The sequence below is a fragment of the Aptenodytes patagonicus genome, chromosome 17 (assembly GCF_965638725.1).
Source record: "Aptenodytes patagonicus chromosome 17, bAptPat1.pri.cur, whole genome shotgun sequence".
In the NCBI taxonomy this organism is placed as follows: Eukaryota; Metazoa; Chordata; class Aves; order Sphenisciformes; family Spheniscidae; genus Aptenodytes; species Aptenodytes patagonicus.
Window position 1 is genome coordinate 6,356,729 of NC_134965.1, and position 14,601 is coordinate 6,371,329.

Sequence of the window (14,601 nt, forward strand, 5' to 3'; positions counted from 1 at the left end):
CCAGCCCGGGCGGCTGCCCGCCCGGTGGGATGCGCATTGAGGCAGGGATAAAGGCAGGCGCAGGCTGGCAATGGGAGAAAGGCTGGGTTTGGGGGGTGTTGGGGGTTTGATGTTGTGCCCATCATCTCCTGCAAGGGGCAGGGAGACGATGAGCACAGCAAGCCCATGCCACACTCCCTCCCTCCCCAGATCACAGCCCTCTGCCCGTCCCCAGGTCCCAGATGCAGGGAAGGAGATGACTGGGCGTGGGGACATTTGTGACCCGGCTCCGCACATGCAGGTCTGTGTTTGTGACCGTACATGCGTGCGGTGCCATGTCACAAACACCCAGGGCTGGATAAATACCCCAACGCAACCGCCCCCTGCTCAGTGGCGCGTTTGCCACGGACGCTGGAGGATCAGGACGGTCTTCGACCGCACCGACATCCCCACGCCCAGCCACCTCCTTCGCTGCAGCCACTTGCGGTGATGGAGCTGAGGTCGCGGCGCCGAAAGGTGCCGCAGTCCCCCCCTGCCCAGTGTCCCGCAGCTCTGCAGGACGAGCAGGCAGGACCCTCCTCTGCGCCTCCCCCGCGCAAAAGGAAGCGTCAGGTCCCCAAGGAGGAAGGTGAGTGCAGAGCAGCCCCCCAGGCACCTGCTAGAGGGGATCTTGGCCGATGCCTGGCTGTGCAAGCAGAGGCCTCTGTACCATGTGAAGGTGCTCCGACCTCTCCCCCATCCCACTCCCAGCATTACCCCCACCGGCACACCCGCACGGTGCTGGGGGTGACAGTGCCATTGTTCCCCAGCAGTGTGTGGGCTGTGCCGGCGGACAGACTGCGACCCCGAGGTCGTTGGGCAGCTCTGCCGTCACCGTGGACTCTGCGTCCATGAGAACTGCCTGGTGAGTCCACGGGGCTTGACACCCCACAGTCCCCAGCACCCCCCGGTCCCCAGACCCACACCGCCAGCAGCCCCTGGCACGCACCCCCTTTTCCCCTCTTGCAGTACCACGCCAGCGGCCTGAGCCAGAGAGGGGCCGATGAAGAGGGCTTCTACGGCTTCCTCTTCCCCGACATCCGGCAGGAGCTGAAGCGGGTGGCACAGAAGGTGAGGTCAGGGCACACGTGTCCCCACCGTGGTCCCCATGCCCCATGTACGGTGCTGCACAGGCCAGCAACCCCCCAGGGATGCTCTGGCAGCCGGCTGCAAGCAACCCACCCAGATCCTCCTTCATCCAAAAAGGCCCATTTCTGTGGAAATGGGGGATTTGGGAGGGCAGGTGGCTTGATCGGTGGCCCCGTGTCACCGGCCAGGCAGCCCACCGAAACGTGGCGGGGCTGTGCTGGCTGAGGGCAAAGAGGGTTCCCCGGGGACCTGCAGCGCTGACACTGTCTACCTCCGTGCCATCCCCAGAGGTGCTGCATCTGCCGCCTGCGGGGCGCCTCGGTCACCTGCCGGGGCCGGCGCTGTCCCCGAATCTTCCACTTCCCCTGCGGCAGCGAGCGGGGATGCGTCTCCCAGTTCTTCGGGGAGTTCAAGTGAGTGTAACCACCCTGCGGGGCCATGCCGGTGCCAGGGGGTGGAGGAGCGCTGGGACCAAGCTGTCACCTCCGTCTTGCAGGTCCTTCTGCTGGAAGCACCGACCGGTGCAGCGCGTGCGGGCAGTGCAGCAGGAACAGACCCTATGCCTTATCTGCCAGGAGGCGGTGGCGGGGCGGCCCTGCTATGACACCCTGGTCTGTCCCGCCTGCACCAGCGCCTGGTTCCACCGCCGCTGCATCCAGGTAGGTGGCATCGTCCCTGGCCCCTGACGTGATCAGCCCTGTCGTCACCCCATCACCCACCCCCGGGGGGGCAAACGGGACCCCCCTGCCACTGATGCTGACGCCACCTCTGCCCCAGGGCCAGGCGCTGCGCTCTGCCCTGCACCACTTCCGCTGCCCGCTCTGCCAGGACGTGGCCACCTTCCAGGAGGAGATGTTTCGCCTGGGCATCAAAATCCCTGACAGGTCAGTACCCTCCCCCCTGCCTCCCTCCACCTCCACGATACTCTGGCCGATCACCTCCTGCCTCCCTGGGTGCTGGCGGGGTGTCCCCCACGGCCCCGGGGCTAAGCGCTCCCCTGCTCTCGCAGGGATGCTGCCTGGGAGGAGGACGGGGCCTTCGCGGACCATTACCAGCGGCACAGCTCCTGCGACGCCAGCCAGTGCCTGTGCCCAGCGGGACGGCAGCAGGCGGAGGTGAATGGGTGAGTGCTGGTGGGCCCTGTCCCCGCAGCCCCAGCAAGGAGGCAATGCCTTCGTCTCCTCCTTTGGGCAGGGATGGAGGTTCCCTGGGTGCCGAGCCGGGCATGGCGCAGGGTGCGCGCCGGCAGCTCAGCCCTGGCTGCCAGGGGGTGGAGGTGGGCTCAGCACAGTGCCGGGGCTGGCACCCCACAGCTCGGGGGCCTTTGGTGGCAGTGGGTCCCGTTGCTCCCCCAGGCCCTGGAGACTCCTGCTGTGCAGCTCCTGTGGCTCCCGCGGGACACACCAGCTCTGCTCTGCCGTGGGAGAAGATGCCGACTGCTGGGAGTGCGGAGACTGCAGCGACACGGGCACCGGTGAGGGGTGCAGCCGGGGGGACAGGGTCCCCAGGGCCACGAGGCCACCACAGCCATCTGGGACCTGGGGAGAGGCGCAGGGCTGTGGTCCGGGCAGGGAGGGACTGTGGCATCGGCTTGTTGTGCTCATCATCTGCCTGTCCCTTGCAGTGCCCGCCGTTGCAGCCGGCCCAGACTCCAGCCCCGCCGGTGCAGGGACCCTCGCACAGCACCCCGGCTCCTGGCACTTCGGCTGAGGAGGAAGAGGCCAGGATCCTCGCAGGACACCCTGTCCCAGAAGCCTGCAGATCCTCACTAATAAAAGTTGGATCTTCACACGTGCGTTTGCTGATGTGCCCGAGCACTGCAGGGCAAGAGCCTCCACGGTGGCACCGACCCTCCTCTTGGCACCGTGGTACCGCCCTCGGGTTATTACCCATTATTGCTTTCTCATGTAGGCAGCGATGAAGTTGCAATAACAAGTCCAAGGGCAATCAAGAGAGACTTCAGGGCCTTGGGACGACTGGTTAAGGGATCAGGAGCACAAGTAGCGTTCTCCTCTATCCCTCCAGTTCCAGGGAATGATGAGGGAAGAAACAGGAAGAACCTGCAGATCAATAACTGGCTCCGAGACTGGAGTCACCTGCAAAATTTTGGGGTTTTTGATCATGGGTCGGTCTACACGACATCAGGCCGTGACAATGGTGATGAAAGGGTCGAGTGTTTATGGGTAAGAGTCCGGGGAAAGGCCAACAAGGCACATATCACGGTGGGAGCCATGGTTATAGACCAGCCGGGATGAAGAGACAGATGAACTATTCCATAAGCATCTGGGAGAAGTCTCACGATCGCTAGCCCTTGTTCTCGTGGGGGACTTCAACTCACCAGATGTCTGCTGGAAATGCAAAACAGCGGAGAGGAAACACTCTAGGTGGTTCCTGGAGTGTGTGGAAGGTAACTTCCTGACACAGCTGGTGAGCCAGCCAACTAGGGAAGGGAAGGCTCCTGAGGTTGGCCTTCTGGCGTCCTGGACCTGATGTTTGCGAACAGAGAAGGACTTGTGGGTGATGTGATGGTTGGAGGCCGTCTTGGGCACAGTGATCACGAAATGATAAGAGTTTTCGACTCTCGGAGAAGTAAGGAGAGGGGTCAGCAGAACTGCCACCTTGGGCTTGCGGAGGGCAGATTTTGGCCTGTTTAGCAGACGGGTTGACAGAGTCCCTTGGGAGGCAGTCCTGAAGGGCAAAGGAGTCCAGGAAGGCTGGACATTCTTCAAGAAGGAAACCTTAAAGGCGCAGGAGCAGGCCGTCGCCATGTGCCAAAAGATGAGCTGGCGGCGGCGAAGAAGACCGGCCTGCCCCTTGCCGTGCCCCCGTTCCAGCAGCCCAGACTCCAGACCCCCGGCCAGAGGGGATTTTGGCCAGTGCCTGGCTGTGCAAGCAGAGGCCCCCACGCCTCTCCCCCAGCCCACTCCCAGGGTTACCCCCACTGGCACCCCGGCACGGTGCCGGGGGTGACAGTGCCGCTGTCCCCCGGCAGTGTGCGGCCTGTGCCGGCGGACAGACTGTGACCACGAACGAGGTCATTGGGCAGCTCTGCTGTCAGCACGGACTCTGGGTCCATGAGAACTGCCTGGTGAGTACCCGGGGCTCGACACCCCACGGTCCCCAACACCCCCGGTCCCCAGACCCGCACCACCGGCAGCCCCTGGCAAGCACCCCCTTTTCCCCTCTTGCAGTACCACACCAGCGGCCTGAGCCAGAGAGGGGCCGATGAAGAGGGCTTCTACGGCTTCCTCTTCCCCGACATCCGGCAGGAGCTGAAGCAGGTGCACAGAAGGTGAGGCCGGGGGACACGTGTCCCCACCGTGGTCCCCATGCCGCATGTACGGTGCTGCACAGGCCAGCAACCCCCCAGGGATGCTCTGGCAGCCGGCTGCAAGCAACCCACCCAGATCCTCCTTCATCCAAAAAGGCCCATTTCTGTGGAAATGGGGGATTTGGGAGGGCAGGTGGCTTGATCGGTGGCCCCGTGTCACCGGCCAGGTGGCCCACCGAAACGTGGCGGGGCTGTGCTGGCTGAGGGCAAAGAGGGTTCCCCAGGGACCTGCAGCGCTGACACTGTCCACCTCCGTGCCATCCCCAGAGGTGCTGCATCTGCCGCCTGCGGGGCGCCTCAGTCACCTGCCGGGGCCGGCGCTGTCCCCGAATCTTCCACTTCCCCTGCGGCAGCGAGCGGGGATGCGTCTCCCAGTTCTTCGGGGAGTCCAAGTGAGTGTAACCGCCCTGCGGGGCCGTGCCGGTGCCAGGGTGGAGGAGCACTGGGGCTGAACTGTCACTTCCGTCTTGCAGGTCCTTCTGCTGGAAGCACCGACCGGTGCAGCGCGTGCGGGCAGTGCAGCAGGACCAGACCCTATGCCTCATCTGCCAGGACGCAGTGGTGGGGTGGCCCTGCTACGACACCCTGGTCTGTGCTGATCACCTCCTGCCTCCCTGGGTACCAGCAGGGTGTCCCCCATGCCCCTGGCGCTGAGTGCTCCCCTGCTCCCACAGGGATATTGCCTGGGAGGAGGATGGAGCCTGCACGGACCATTACCAGCGGCACAGCTCCTGCGACACTGGACAGTGCCTGTGCCCAGCGGGAGGGCAGCAGGCGGTGGTGCATGGCAGTGGCGGGCCAGCCCTGCTATGACACCCTGGTCCGTCCCGCCTGCGCCAGCGCCTGGTTCCACCGCCGCTGCATCTAGGTACGTGGCATCGCCCCTGGCCCCTCACCTGACCACCCCTGTCGTCGCCCTGTCGCCCAGCTCTGGGGGGGAAACGGGACCCCCCTGCCGCTGATGCCACCTCTGCCCAGGGCCAGGCGCTGCGCTCTGCCCTGCACCACTTCCGCCGCCCACTCTGCCAGGACCTGGCGACCTTCCAGGAGGAGATGTTTTGCCTGGGCTTTCAAGTCCCCCACAGGTCAGTACCCCCCATGGCAGCTGCCCAGATGCCAGCCCCGCCAGTGCAGGGACCCTCGCACAGCACCCCCGCTCCTGGCACTTCGGCTGAGGAAGAAGAGGCCAGGATCCTCAAAGGACACTATCGGAAAATAACGGATGGTTGGCGAGAAGTGACCTGCTTAAGGGACCTGCAGCTGGGGCATAGAAAAACACATACATCATACTGCATGGTGTTTAGCCTTGTGTGTTTGACAAGTAGAACACCTGCATTTAGATAACATAGGCCAGTGACAGACTTGGAGGCACCCCATCGAACACGCTTGAGATTCCTGCCCTGCTACAGGAAAGATCAAAGCACAGTGGTAAACTACGCCTGCGCAAATCCCTGATAAACAGGCAAAAACAGCAGGTTCGGCGATCCTCTAGCATGGACTGAGCTCCGCGGCGCCTGCCTCCCCGCCTGTGTGCCTCTGCCCGGGTGCTGCTTCGGGTATCCCCCCCGACTGGCGAGGTAACGAAAATAAATTTACTCTTTGCATTTTGTCTGTGGTTTTGTGGTTGCTCCTGCGCCCTGCCTGTGCCGGCTCACACATTTGGCGTAGTCGGCAGGATCCAGGAACAGCTATGCCATGGCCGGCAAAAAAATCGGGGACTGGGGAGGCCACGACGGTGACTCCCTGTATTCCGGGATGGCCCAGTACTGAGCGCTGGACCCCTGTGGACACTTTCCTGGCTACATTGGCTCCGCCGGAAGCATGGCCTGAAATAGATGGCGGGGCCGTGGTTGCCCCCCAGACAATTGAAACGGCTATGCGTGGGTTGCCATGGGAAGCGGCATCGGAGTCTTCTCGCAAGTTAGCGGGGAGATTGGGATGGTTATTAGTAACCGGTCTTACAGCTCTTGACTGTGAAGTTGTTGCATGATGCAGCAAAAGGAGAGAGTTGGAAAGGGAAGTCGGGACTTTACAAGATGCAAAGGCAATCGCTCAAAAATTGGTGTACAATGGACGAAGGTATTAATTTGGTGCGGCAGATGGGGATGGCTCATGCGTCAGTTACGGGATCCAATCCGGACAGGGTAGCAGTAACGAGAAGTATGAAAATGCAGCTTTTGAGAGGAGCGCCTGCCTCACTAAAACTCTTGATTATAGCAGCAGTCACAAATGCTACGGGTAATGTAGGTGCCCTAGCAAATACCTTGAGGGAAATTGGGGCTGTAACTTCGGGACCATCTCTGCGGGTGGTGAACAACGGAAAGCCGGCAAAACCAAAAGAGTTGCATCACGGGTGATGAGGAAACAGATGTGGAATGATCCTGTACAAGCCAGTATCCCACAATCAGAAATAGATGGGATCACAGCATCAGAAACGTTTCGCCGATGGCAAAAGCTAGCGCTACCAAGCAACAGGAAGCCTTTGATGCCTGCAAAAATGCTTTGATTGAGCATGCGCAATTATACGCTCCTAGGCAAGGATACCCTTTTGAATTAGAAGTAACAATTCTAGACGATATAGTCTCGTGGGGATTGCGGCAGCTGACTGGGCCCAAGAGGACTGGCATGGACAAAAATACCCTATATGGGGGACAGATATATGGCAACAAATTTGGCAATATGTACAAAGGTATTCTTTAAAAGTAAGGCATGTCTCAGCTCGTCAAAAAGATGATTCGCTTGAGTCACAAAATAATAGGGAAGTAGATAATATGACCTCCGCCAAAGTACATGCTCAAGCTATAAATGCGCATATAGCTTGTGGACATCGATCAGCCCATACTGCGCACGCATGGGACATTGCTCACGGTCAAACCCCTTTGCCATTACATATTTATAAAGCATGTGCACACAACGGTACTATTTGTACGCAGCTACATCTAAGGGCATTATATAGGCCATGGGGAAAGATAAAACGGGGTCAGTGGGCCTTCAATACCTGCCCGGTCGATTACGTTGGCCCCTCGCCCCCGTCAAGGGGGTGGCAATATGTATTCACGGCTGTGCATACAGTGTCAGGACTGGTTTTGGCTAAACCCACCAAATATGCTAATCACCAGAGCACAACTGAAGCATTAGAACAACTCGTTCACCAATACGGACCTCCTCACCAAATACAAAGTGACCAAGGAACACACTTGAGTGGACATAATGTACAAGATTGGGCTCAAGGGCTAGGGATAGACTGGATATTCCACATTGCCTACCATCCCCAAGCTAATGGCTTGACTGAAAGAATGAATGGGATGTTGAAGGAACAGTTCAAAAAGCTAACCAGCACTAAAACTTTACAGCATTGGAGTTCACATCTTACTAAAGCAGGTTTTTTTGTTAACCAGCCGGAATATTCATAACCAAACACCCTATGATCGTATTACAACACCTCCAGTACACAACATGGTGAGGATTGAAATTCTTCCAGACGGCATCTCTCCCAAAGTATTAACTACAGGGGACATGGAATCCTTTACACCGACGGATTGCGTGGTGGGACCGCAACCTGTTACTCTAGACGTGAAGATTCATATAATAACCCCTGAGAATGCCGTGTGGTTCTGCACCCCAACTTCTCCTCTTATTTTACATCCTCTGTTGAGATCAGATTCTCGAGTTCTAGTATTTCAGGTGTCTTCGACAAATATCTGTGCCTTATCTAGAGGAGATGGCATTGGAACGGTGTTATCGGTGTCACGAACCCAACACCGAATTGAAGTTCAATCTGAAAAAGCGCAAGCCATAGCTCTTCAATCTGTGTGGGCAATTACCCCACATCAGGTCATCAAACCCAGAGTGATATTAGCTGAAGGAGCTGGAGCAACAGCCTATGTATTACTGGAAGGAGATGACACTCCTGTTTTCCTCCCTTATCACAGGTTGGCTCGTCGTGCTTTGTAGTCTTGTACTACAAGCACATGCCCTGGATACTTTTCCGCAAGATCAGCGTGTAAATACTTGGACCTGGTTGGACTCTACTGTAACTAAGTCATCTGCCTGTTGTATTGAGGGAGGATTAACAGCCGCAGATCTTTTGACAACGTGTTTCATTGGCGTGCCAACCCCAGTAGCTGTATTACAGAATTATACTATGCTAAGTGCTTTTGATATGCGTGTTCCTCATTGTTATTTCTTCCAAGTAGGTAACGGCTGTACGCCAAGGAACATGAGGCGCTTAGGGACATGGTTTAGTGGGCATGGTGGTGTTGGGTTGACGGTTGGACTCGATGATCTTAGAGGTCTTTTCCAACCTTAATGATTCTATGATTCTATGATTACAAAATCGATTGGCGGTGGACCATCTCCTTCTTCAACACCATAAACACTGCTCCGATTTTGAAGGCATGTGTTGCTTCAACATAACTGATGAATCAGCCAGCGCAGAAGACGACATCCAACACCTCCAGGTCTTAATGCATCAAATGAAACAATCTACCGGTGGTGCCCGGCGGGCTGAGTGGTTTAATTCCCTGACAGGATGAGTGGGACACCTGATTCAAAGCATTATTGTAGGGATACGTTTATTCCTTTTTCTAGATGTGTTTATTGCGTGCCTCTGTACGTGCCTCTGGTGTGCCTACACCCCACAAGCCCAAATGGACACCTCCAGCTTCGCCAGCCCCAGCGGAAGTGGTCTCTTGAGCGAGGGGGCGGAATGAGGGAAAATAACGAAAGATTGGCTGAGAAAGAGGAGGCCAGGATCCTCGAAGGACACCCCCGACACCCAACTGCCCTCCCAGCCCCTGTCCCAGAAAACGGCAGATCCTCACTAAAAAAAACAGCACCCCAGGATGCGGTTCGCCCTCTCGGCTGCCAGGGCACACTGCTGACTCCTACTGAGCCTGCTGTCGACCAGCACCCACACATCCCTTTCTGCAGGGCTGCTCTCCAGCCACTCCTCTCCCAATTTGTACTTGTGCCCGGCATCATTATTTTCATATACTTTAAATTGGTTTTGTATTTTCCCTTTTCTCAGCAAAAAATATTTAGTTCTACTTAAATAAGTTAAACGGAATAAATTCTCCCCTTGAAGAAGGCTGCAGCTCAAGCACCCTCTGGTGACTCGGGGAAAACGGCGGTTACACCGCGGTTACGCCTCCCGCCGTTGCTCCTGGCCCCGCCCACGTCTCCTCAGCCGCTGGCGCGCGAGCCGCGGGCTCCTGGCGGGGCTCTCCGCTCTCCTGAGGTTTCCCCGGTTCAGGACCCCCCCGTACACGGCGCTAGACCGCTCCGCTACGAATCGTGCCGGCACCGGAGCTGCTCGCCGGGGCGACTGGCGCAGGGTGAGCGCGGGCAGCTCCGCCCCGGCTGCCGGGGGGGGAGGTGGGCTCAGCACAGTGCCGGGGCTGGCACCCCACAGCTCGGGGGCCTTTGGTGGCAGTGGGTCCCGTTGCTCCCTCAGGCCCTGGAGACTCCTGCTGTGGCTCCCGTGGGACGCAGCAGCGCTGCTCCACTCGGGGAGAAGATGCCGACTGCTGGGAGTGCGGAGACTGCAGCGACACGGGCACCGGTGAGGGGTGCAGCCGGGGGACAGGGTCCCCAGGGCCACGAGGCCACCACAGCCATCTGGGACCTGGGGAGAGGCGCAGGGCTGTGGTCCGGGCAGGGAGGGACTGTGGCATCGGCTTGTTGTGCTCATCATCTGCCTGTGCCTTGCAGTGCCCCCTGTTGCAGCGGCCCAGACTCCAGACCCCCGGCCAGAGGGGACTTTGGCCGGTGCCTGGCTGTGCAGGCAGAGGCCCCCACGCTGTGGGAAGGTGCTCTGGCCTCTCCCCTAGCCCACTCCCAGGGTTACCCCCACTGGCACCCCGGCACGGTGCTGGCGGTGACAGTGCCGCTGTCCCCCGGGGACACTTGGGGCACACGTGTCCCCACCGTGGTCCCCATGCCCGTGTCCGACACTGCACAGGCCAGCAACCCCTCAGGGATGCTCTGGCAGCCGGCTGCAAGCAACCCACCCAGATCCTCCTTCATCCAAAAAGGCCCATTTCTGTGGAAATGGGGGATTTGGGAGGGCAGGTGGCTTGATCGGTGGCCCCGTGTCACCGGCCAGGCGGCCCACCGAAACGTGGCGGGGCTGTGCTGGCTGAGGGCAAAGAGGGTTCCCCGGGGACCTGCAGCGCTGACACTGTCTACCTCCGTGCCATCCCCAGAGGTGCTGCATCTGCCGCCTGCGGGGCGCCTCGGTCACCTGCCGGGGCCGGCGCTGTCCCCAAATCTTCCACTTCCCCTGCGGCAGGGAGCAGGGCTGCGTCTCCCAGTTCTTCGGGGAGTTCAAGTGAGTGTAACCGCCCTGCGGGGTTGGGTCCGGTGCCAGGGCAAAGGAGGGCTGGGGCTGAACTGTCACCTCCGTCTCGCACGTCCTTCTGCTGGAAGCACCGGACAGTGCAGCAGATGCGGGCAGTGCAGCAGGAACAGACCCTATGCCTCATCTGCCAGGAGGCGGTGGCGGGGCGGCCCTGCTATGGCACCCTGGTCTGTGCCGATCACGTCCTGCCTCCCTGGGTACCGGCAGGGTGTCCCCCACGCTCCTTGGGCTGAGTGCTCCCCTGCTCCCGCAGGGATGCTGCCTGGGAGGAAGACAGGGCCTCCGCGGACCATTACCAGCGGCACGGCTCCTGCGACACCAGCCAGTGCCTGTGCCCAGCGGGACGGCAGCAGGCGGAGGTGAATGGGTGAGTGCTGGTGGGCCCTGTCCCCGCAGCCCCAGCAAGGAGGCGATGCCTTCGTCTCCTCCTTTGGGCAGGGATGGAGGTTCCCTGGGTGCCGAGCCGGGCATGGCGCAGGGTGCGCGCCGGCAGCTCAGCCCTGGCTGCCAGGGGGTGGAGGTGGGCTCAGCACAGTGCCGGGGCTGGCACCCCACAGCTCGGGGGCCTTTGGTGGCAGTGGGTCCCGTTGCTCCCTCAGGCCCTGGAGACTCCTGCTGTGCAGCTCCTGTGGGACCCACCAGCTCTGCTCTGCCGTGGGAGAAGGTGCCGACTCCTGGGAGTGCGGAGACTGCAGCGACACAGGCAACAGTGAGGGGTGCAGCTGGGGTGCAGAGTGTCCCCACGGCCATGAGGCCACCACAGCCATCTGGGACCTGGGGAGAGGCGCAGGGCTGTGGTCCAGGCAGGAAGGGACTGTGGCATCAGCTTGTGGTGCTCATCATCTCCCTGCCTCTTGCTGTGCCACCGTTGCAGCCGGGCCAGGCTCCGGACCCCAGCCAGAGGGGTTTTTGGCCAGTGCCCGGCTGTGAAGGCAGAGGCCCCCTGCCGTGGGAAGGTGCTCTGGCCTCTCCCCCATCCCACTCCCAGCGTTAACCCCACTGGCTCCCTGGCGTGGTGCTTGGGGTTAACGGTGCCGCCGACCCCGGCAGTGTGCGGGCTGTGCCGGTGGGCAGACTGTGACCCCAAGGTCGTTAGGCAGCTCTGCCGTCACGATGGGCTCTGCATCCATGAGAACTGCCTGGTGAGTCCACGGGGCTCGACACCGCAAGGTCCCCAACACGCCCCGGTCTCCAGCCCCGCACCGCCAGCAGCCACTGGCTGGCGCCCACTTTTCCCCTCTTGCAGTACCATGCCAGCAGGCTGAGCCAGAGAGGGGCCGATGAAGAGGACCAGTGCTGCCCTCGAATCTTCCACTTCCCCTGCGGCAGCAAGCGGGGCTGCATCTCCCAGTTCTTCGGGGAGTTCAAGTGAGCATAGCCGCCCCACAGGGCTGAGGCCAGTGCCAGGGCAGAGGAGGGATGGGGCTCAACTGTCACCTCCGTCCCACAGGTCCTTCTGCTGGAAGCACCGGCCAGTGCAGCACGTGCGGGCGGTGCAGCAGGACCGGTCTGGTCCTGCCTCATCTGCCAGGAGGCGGTGGCGGGGTGGTCCTGCTACGACACCCTGGTGTGTCCCACCTGTGCCAGCACCTGGTTCCAGCGCTGCTGCATCCAGGTAGGCGGCATTGCCCCCAGCCCCTGACATGATGAGCCCTGTCGTCAACCCATCTCAGGGTCTCGGGTTGGGCTGGGGCGAGCCCGGCCACCACCGAGCCACTCACCCAGTGCAAAATTGCAAGAGAGGCATCGCAGCCGAGCTGACAACGGGTGGTTTTGGAAAAGAAACTTGCCCGGGGCTTTGGCAAGCGCAAGCCTCACGCTGCGTGGTTTGCCGGTGGCAACAACCAAACCCAAAACAGACTGACGGCCCTGGCGCATCACCAGTGGCGCAGAGCTCCCGGCTGCTCGCCACACTTTCCAGCAGCCCTCGGGTACCGCAGGGGCCAGAGGGGCCGGGAGAAGGATTTTCCATTCACCGGTTGCCCTTTATCAATATCTCTGGGCGGTTCTTTCCCCGGGGAGAGCCCACAGCTGTCATGGAAAGCCTGGCCGGGGAGTACACCACGCCGAGGTGCAGGCAGGAGAGGCAGGTCGCTCTCGGTGGCCCCGAGTCAGCAAGAGCTGCCGGCTGCTGGTGCTGACTGAGCCCCAGGTCGCACGTCTGGGGCTGCTCACCCTGCTGCTGGCAGCTCTCTGGACTGGAAGCCAGGGCGTCTCCTGTAAGTACCGACGTTGAGCCTTTCCCCACGCCTGCCCCAGCACCGTCCCCGCCTCCTCCACTGACGGGGTTTTGCGGGGTCGGGAAGGGGGACAAGAGCTTCAACTCCTGCTTCTGCCATGGGCTTGGGGGGCTAAGGGCATCGCCAGCTGCCCGAGCACGGGGCTGTCCTGGTCTTGTTCAACATGAGCAAAAATAGGCTTGGGGATGGCTTCAGCCCCGGCACCCTGGCTGGGGAGCTCAGTAATAACCCCCCGTGGGCAGGGAAACGGGGGGCTCCTACCCTGGGGCAAAGCAGCACCGCCGGGGATGCGAGAGGGGACCCCTCGTAGCGGGAGGGAGCAGGAGAGTCCCTGGGGGAGCACCCACACCCCTCAGGGTAGCACCCACACCCCTCATGCCAGGCGTGGGAGAGCACTAACCCCTCTCGCCTCCTCTCAGTCCGCAGCCCCTACGGCGCGTGCTGCTACAAGGAGATGTTCATCCGGCAGAAAATCCCTGCCTTCCTCATCAGGAGCTACCAGAAGACGCCTTCCCACTGCTCCCGCAAAGCCGTGCGGTGAGTACACCCAGCTCCCACCCAGCCTTGCTCCATGGCACCTCGCTCCTCACCCTCGCTCGCTCAGCTTCCCCACCGGTTGTTCTGCCTTCAGGGATCCCCCAAAACAAGCCACCCCCAAAGGGTGCCGTGGTTGGGGGTGCCCTGCCCTGGCTCTTCACATGCACCTCCCTCCTCACTGCTTTATCCCAAATAGCCCCCAAATCCCCCGTTTCAGCTGCCAGCCAGAAAAACAGGAAGGAAGACGAGGTTTCAGAGATTGCTAAAAGTCAGCACTTTGGGGGGATGCGGGGGGCAGGATGCTGCAGGCATCCCCAGGCTGGCGGGGGAACCCCAGGGCACGGCCGGAGCCTGCACCCACCCAGCTAACGCAGCCCCTCTCTCCCCACCAGCGTGGAGCTACTGAAGGGGAAGAAGTTCTGCGTGGACTGGGAGGAGGGCTGGTTCCAGCAGTACCGGCGGCAGAAGGAGTCGACCAGCACCTCCACGTGAAGCTGCCTTCCATATAAGCTCTATTTATTCGCATCCCACAATTATCTGTATGTTGTCGTCTCGTTAACTTACGGAGCCGGCTCCGTCCCCTCCCCTGCCGTCGCCCCCTCCACACTACTGTACATCCTTCGACGGGTGTAATAAAACAGGTCGTGCGGACCTGCAGCTGGAGTGAGACGATGTAAATCCTGCGTGAGAAAACAGGGGTCACATCAGGGCTCAGAATCCCCGCGGGGACCCAGGCATAGTCCTGGAAGCCCCTGGCAGGGCAGGGAAACCCAAAGGGCCGAGGCTGAACCCCTCAGCTCCCCCCCAAGATGAAGCGGCCCCAGCCCGGGCGGCTGCCCGCCCGGTGGGATGCGCATTGAGGCAGGGATAAAGGCAGGCGCAGGCTGGCAATGGGAGAAAGGCTGGGTTTGGGGGGTGTTGGGGGTTTGATGTTGTGCCCATCATCTCCTGCAAGGGGCAGGGAGACGATGAGCACAGCAAGCCCATGCCACACTCCCTCCCTCCCCGGATCACAGCCCTCTGCC

At 60.8% G+C, this 14,601-nt stretch overlaps 2 protein-coding genes across 2 annotated transcripts; both read left to right on the forward strand.

Moving 5' to 3' along the window:
• Window positions 1-300: 300 nt before the first annotated feature.
• Window positions 301-9,264, forward strand: LOC143168462 (E3 ubiquitin-protein ligase PHF7-like). Its single transcript, XM_076354904.1, has 10 exons — window positions 301-607; window positions 792-883; window positions 988-1,089; window positions 1,396-1,520; window positions 1,604-1,766; window positions 1,885-1,991; window positions 2,117-2,230; window positions 2,463-2,581; window positions 5,529-5,643; window positions 9,207-9,264. The coding sequence occupies exons 1-10, from the start codon at window positions 301-303 to the stop codon at window positions 9,262-9,264; spliced, it is 1,302 nt and encodes a 433-aa protein (XP_076211019.1).
• A 2,648-nt stretch (window positions 9,265-11,912) lies between these two features.
• LOC143168463 (C-C motif chemokine 3-like) lies at window positions 11,913-14,068 on the forward strand. The gene is made up of 4 exons (XM_076354905.1): window positions 11,913-11,941; window positions 12,915-13,018; window positions 13,459-13,576; window positions 13,969-14,068. Exons 1-4 carry the CDS (start codon window positions 11,913-11,915, stop codon window positions 14,066-14,068), a joined length of 351 nt encoding a protein of 116 aa, XP_076211020.1.
• Window positions 14,069-14,601: the final 533 nt, after the last annotated feature.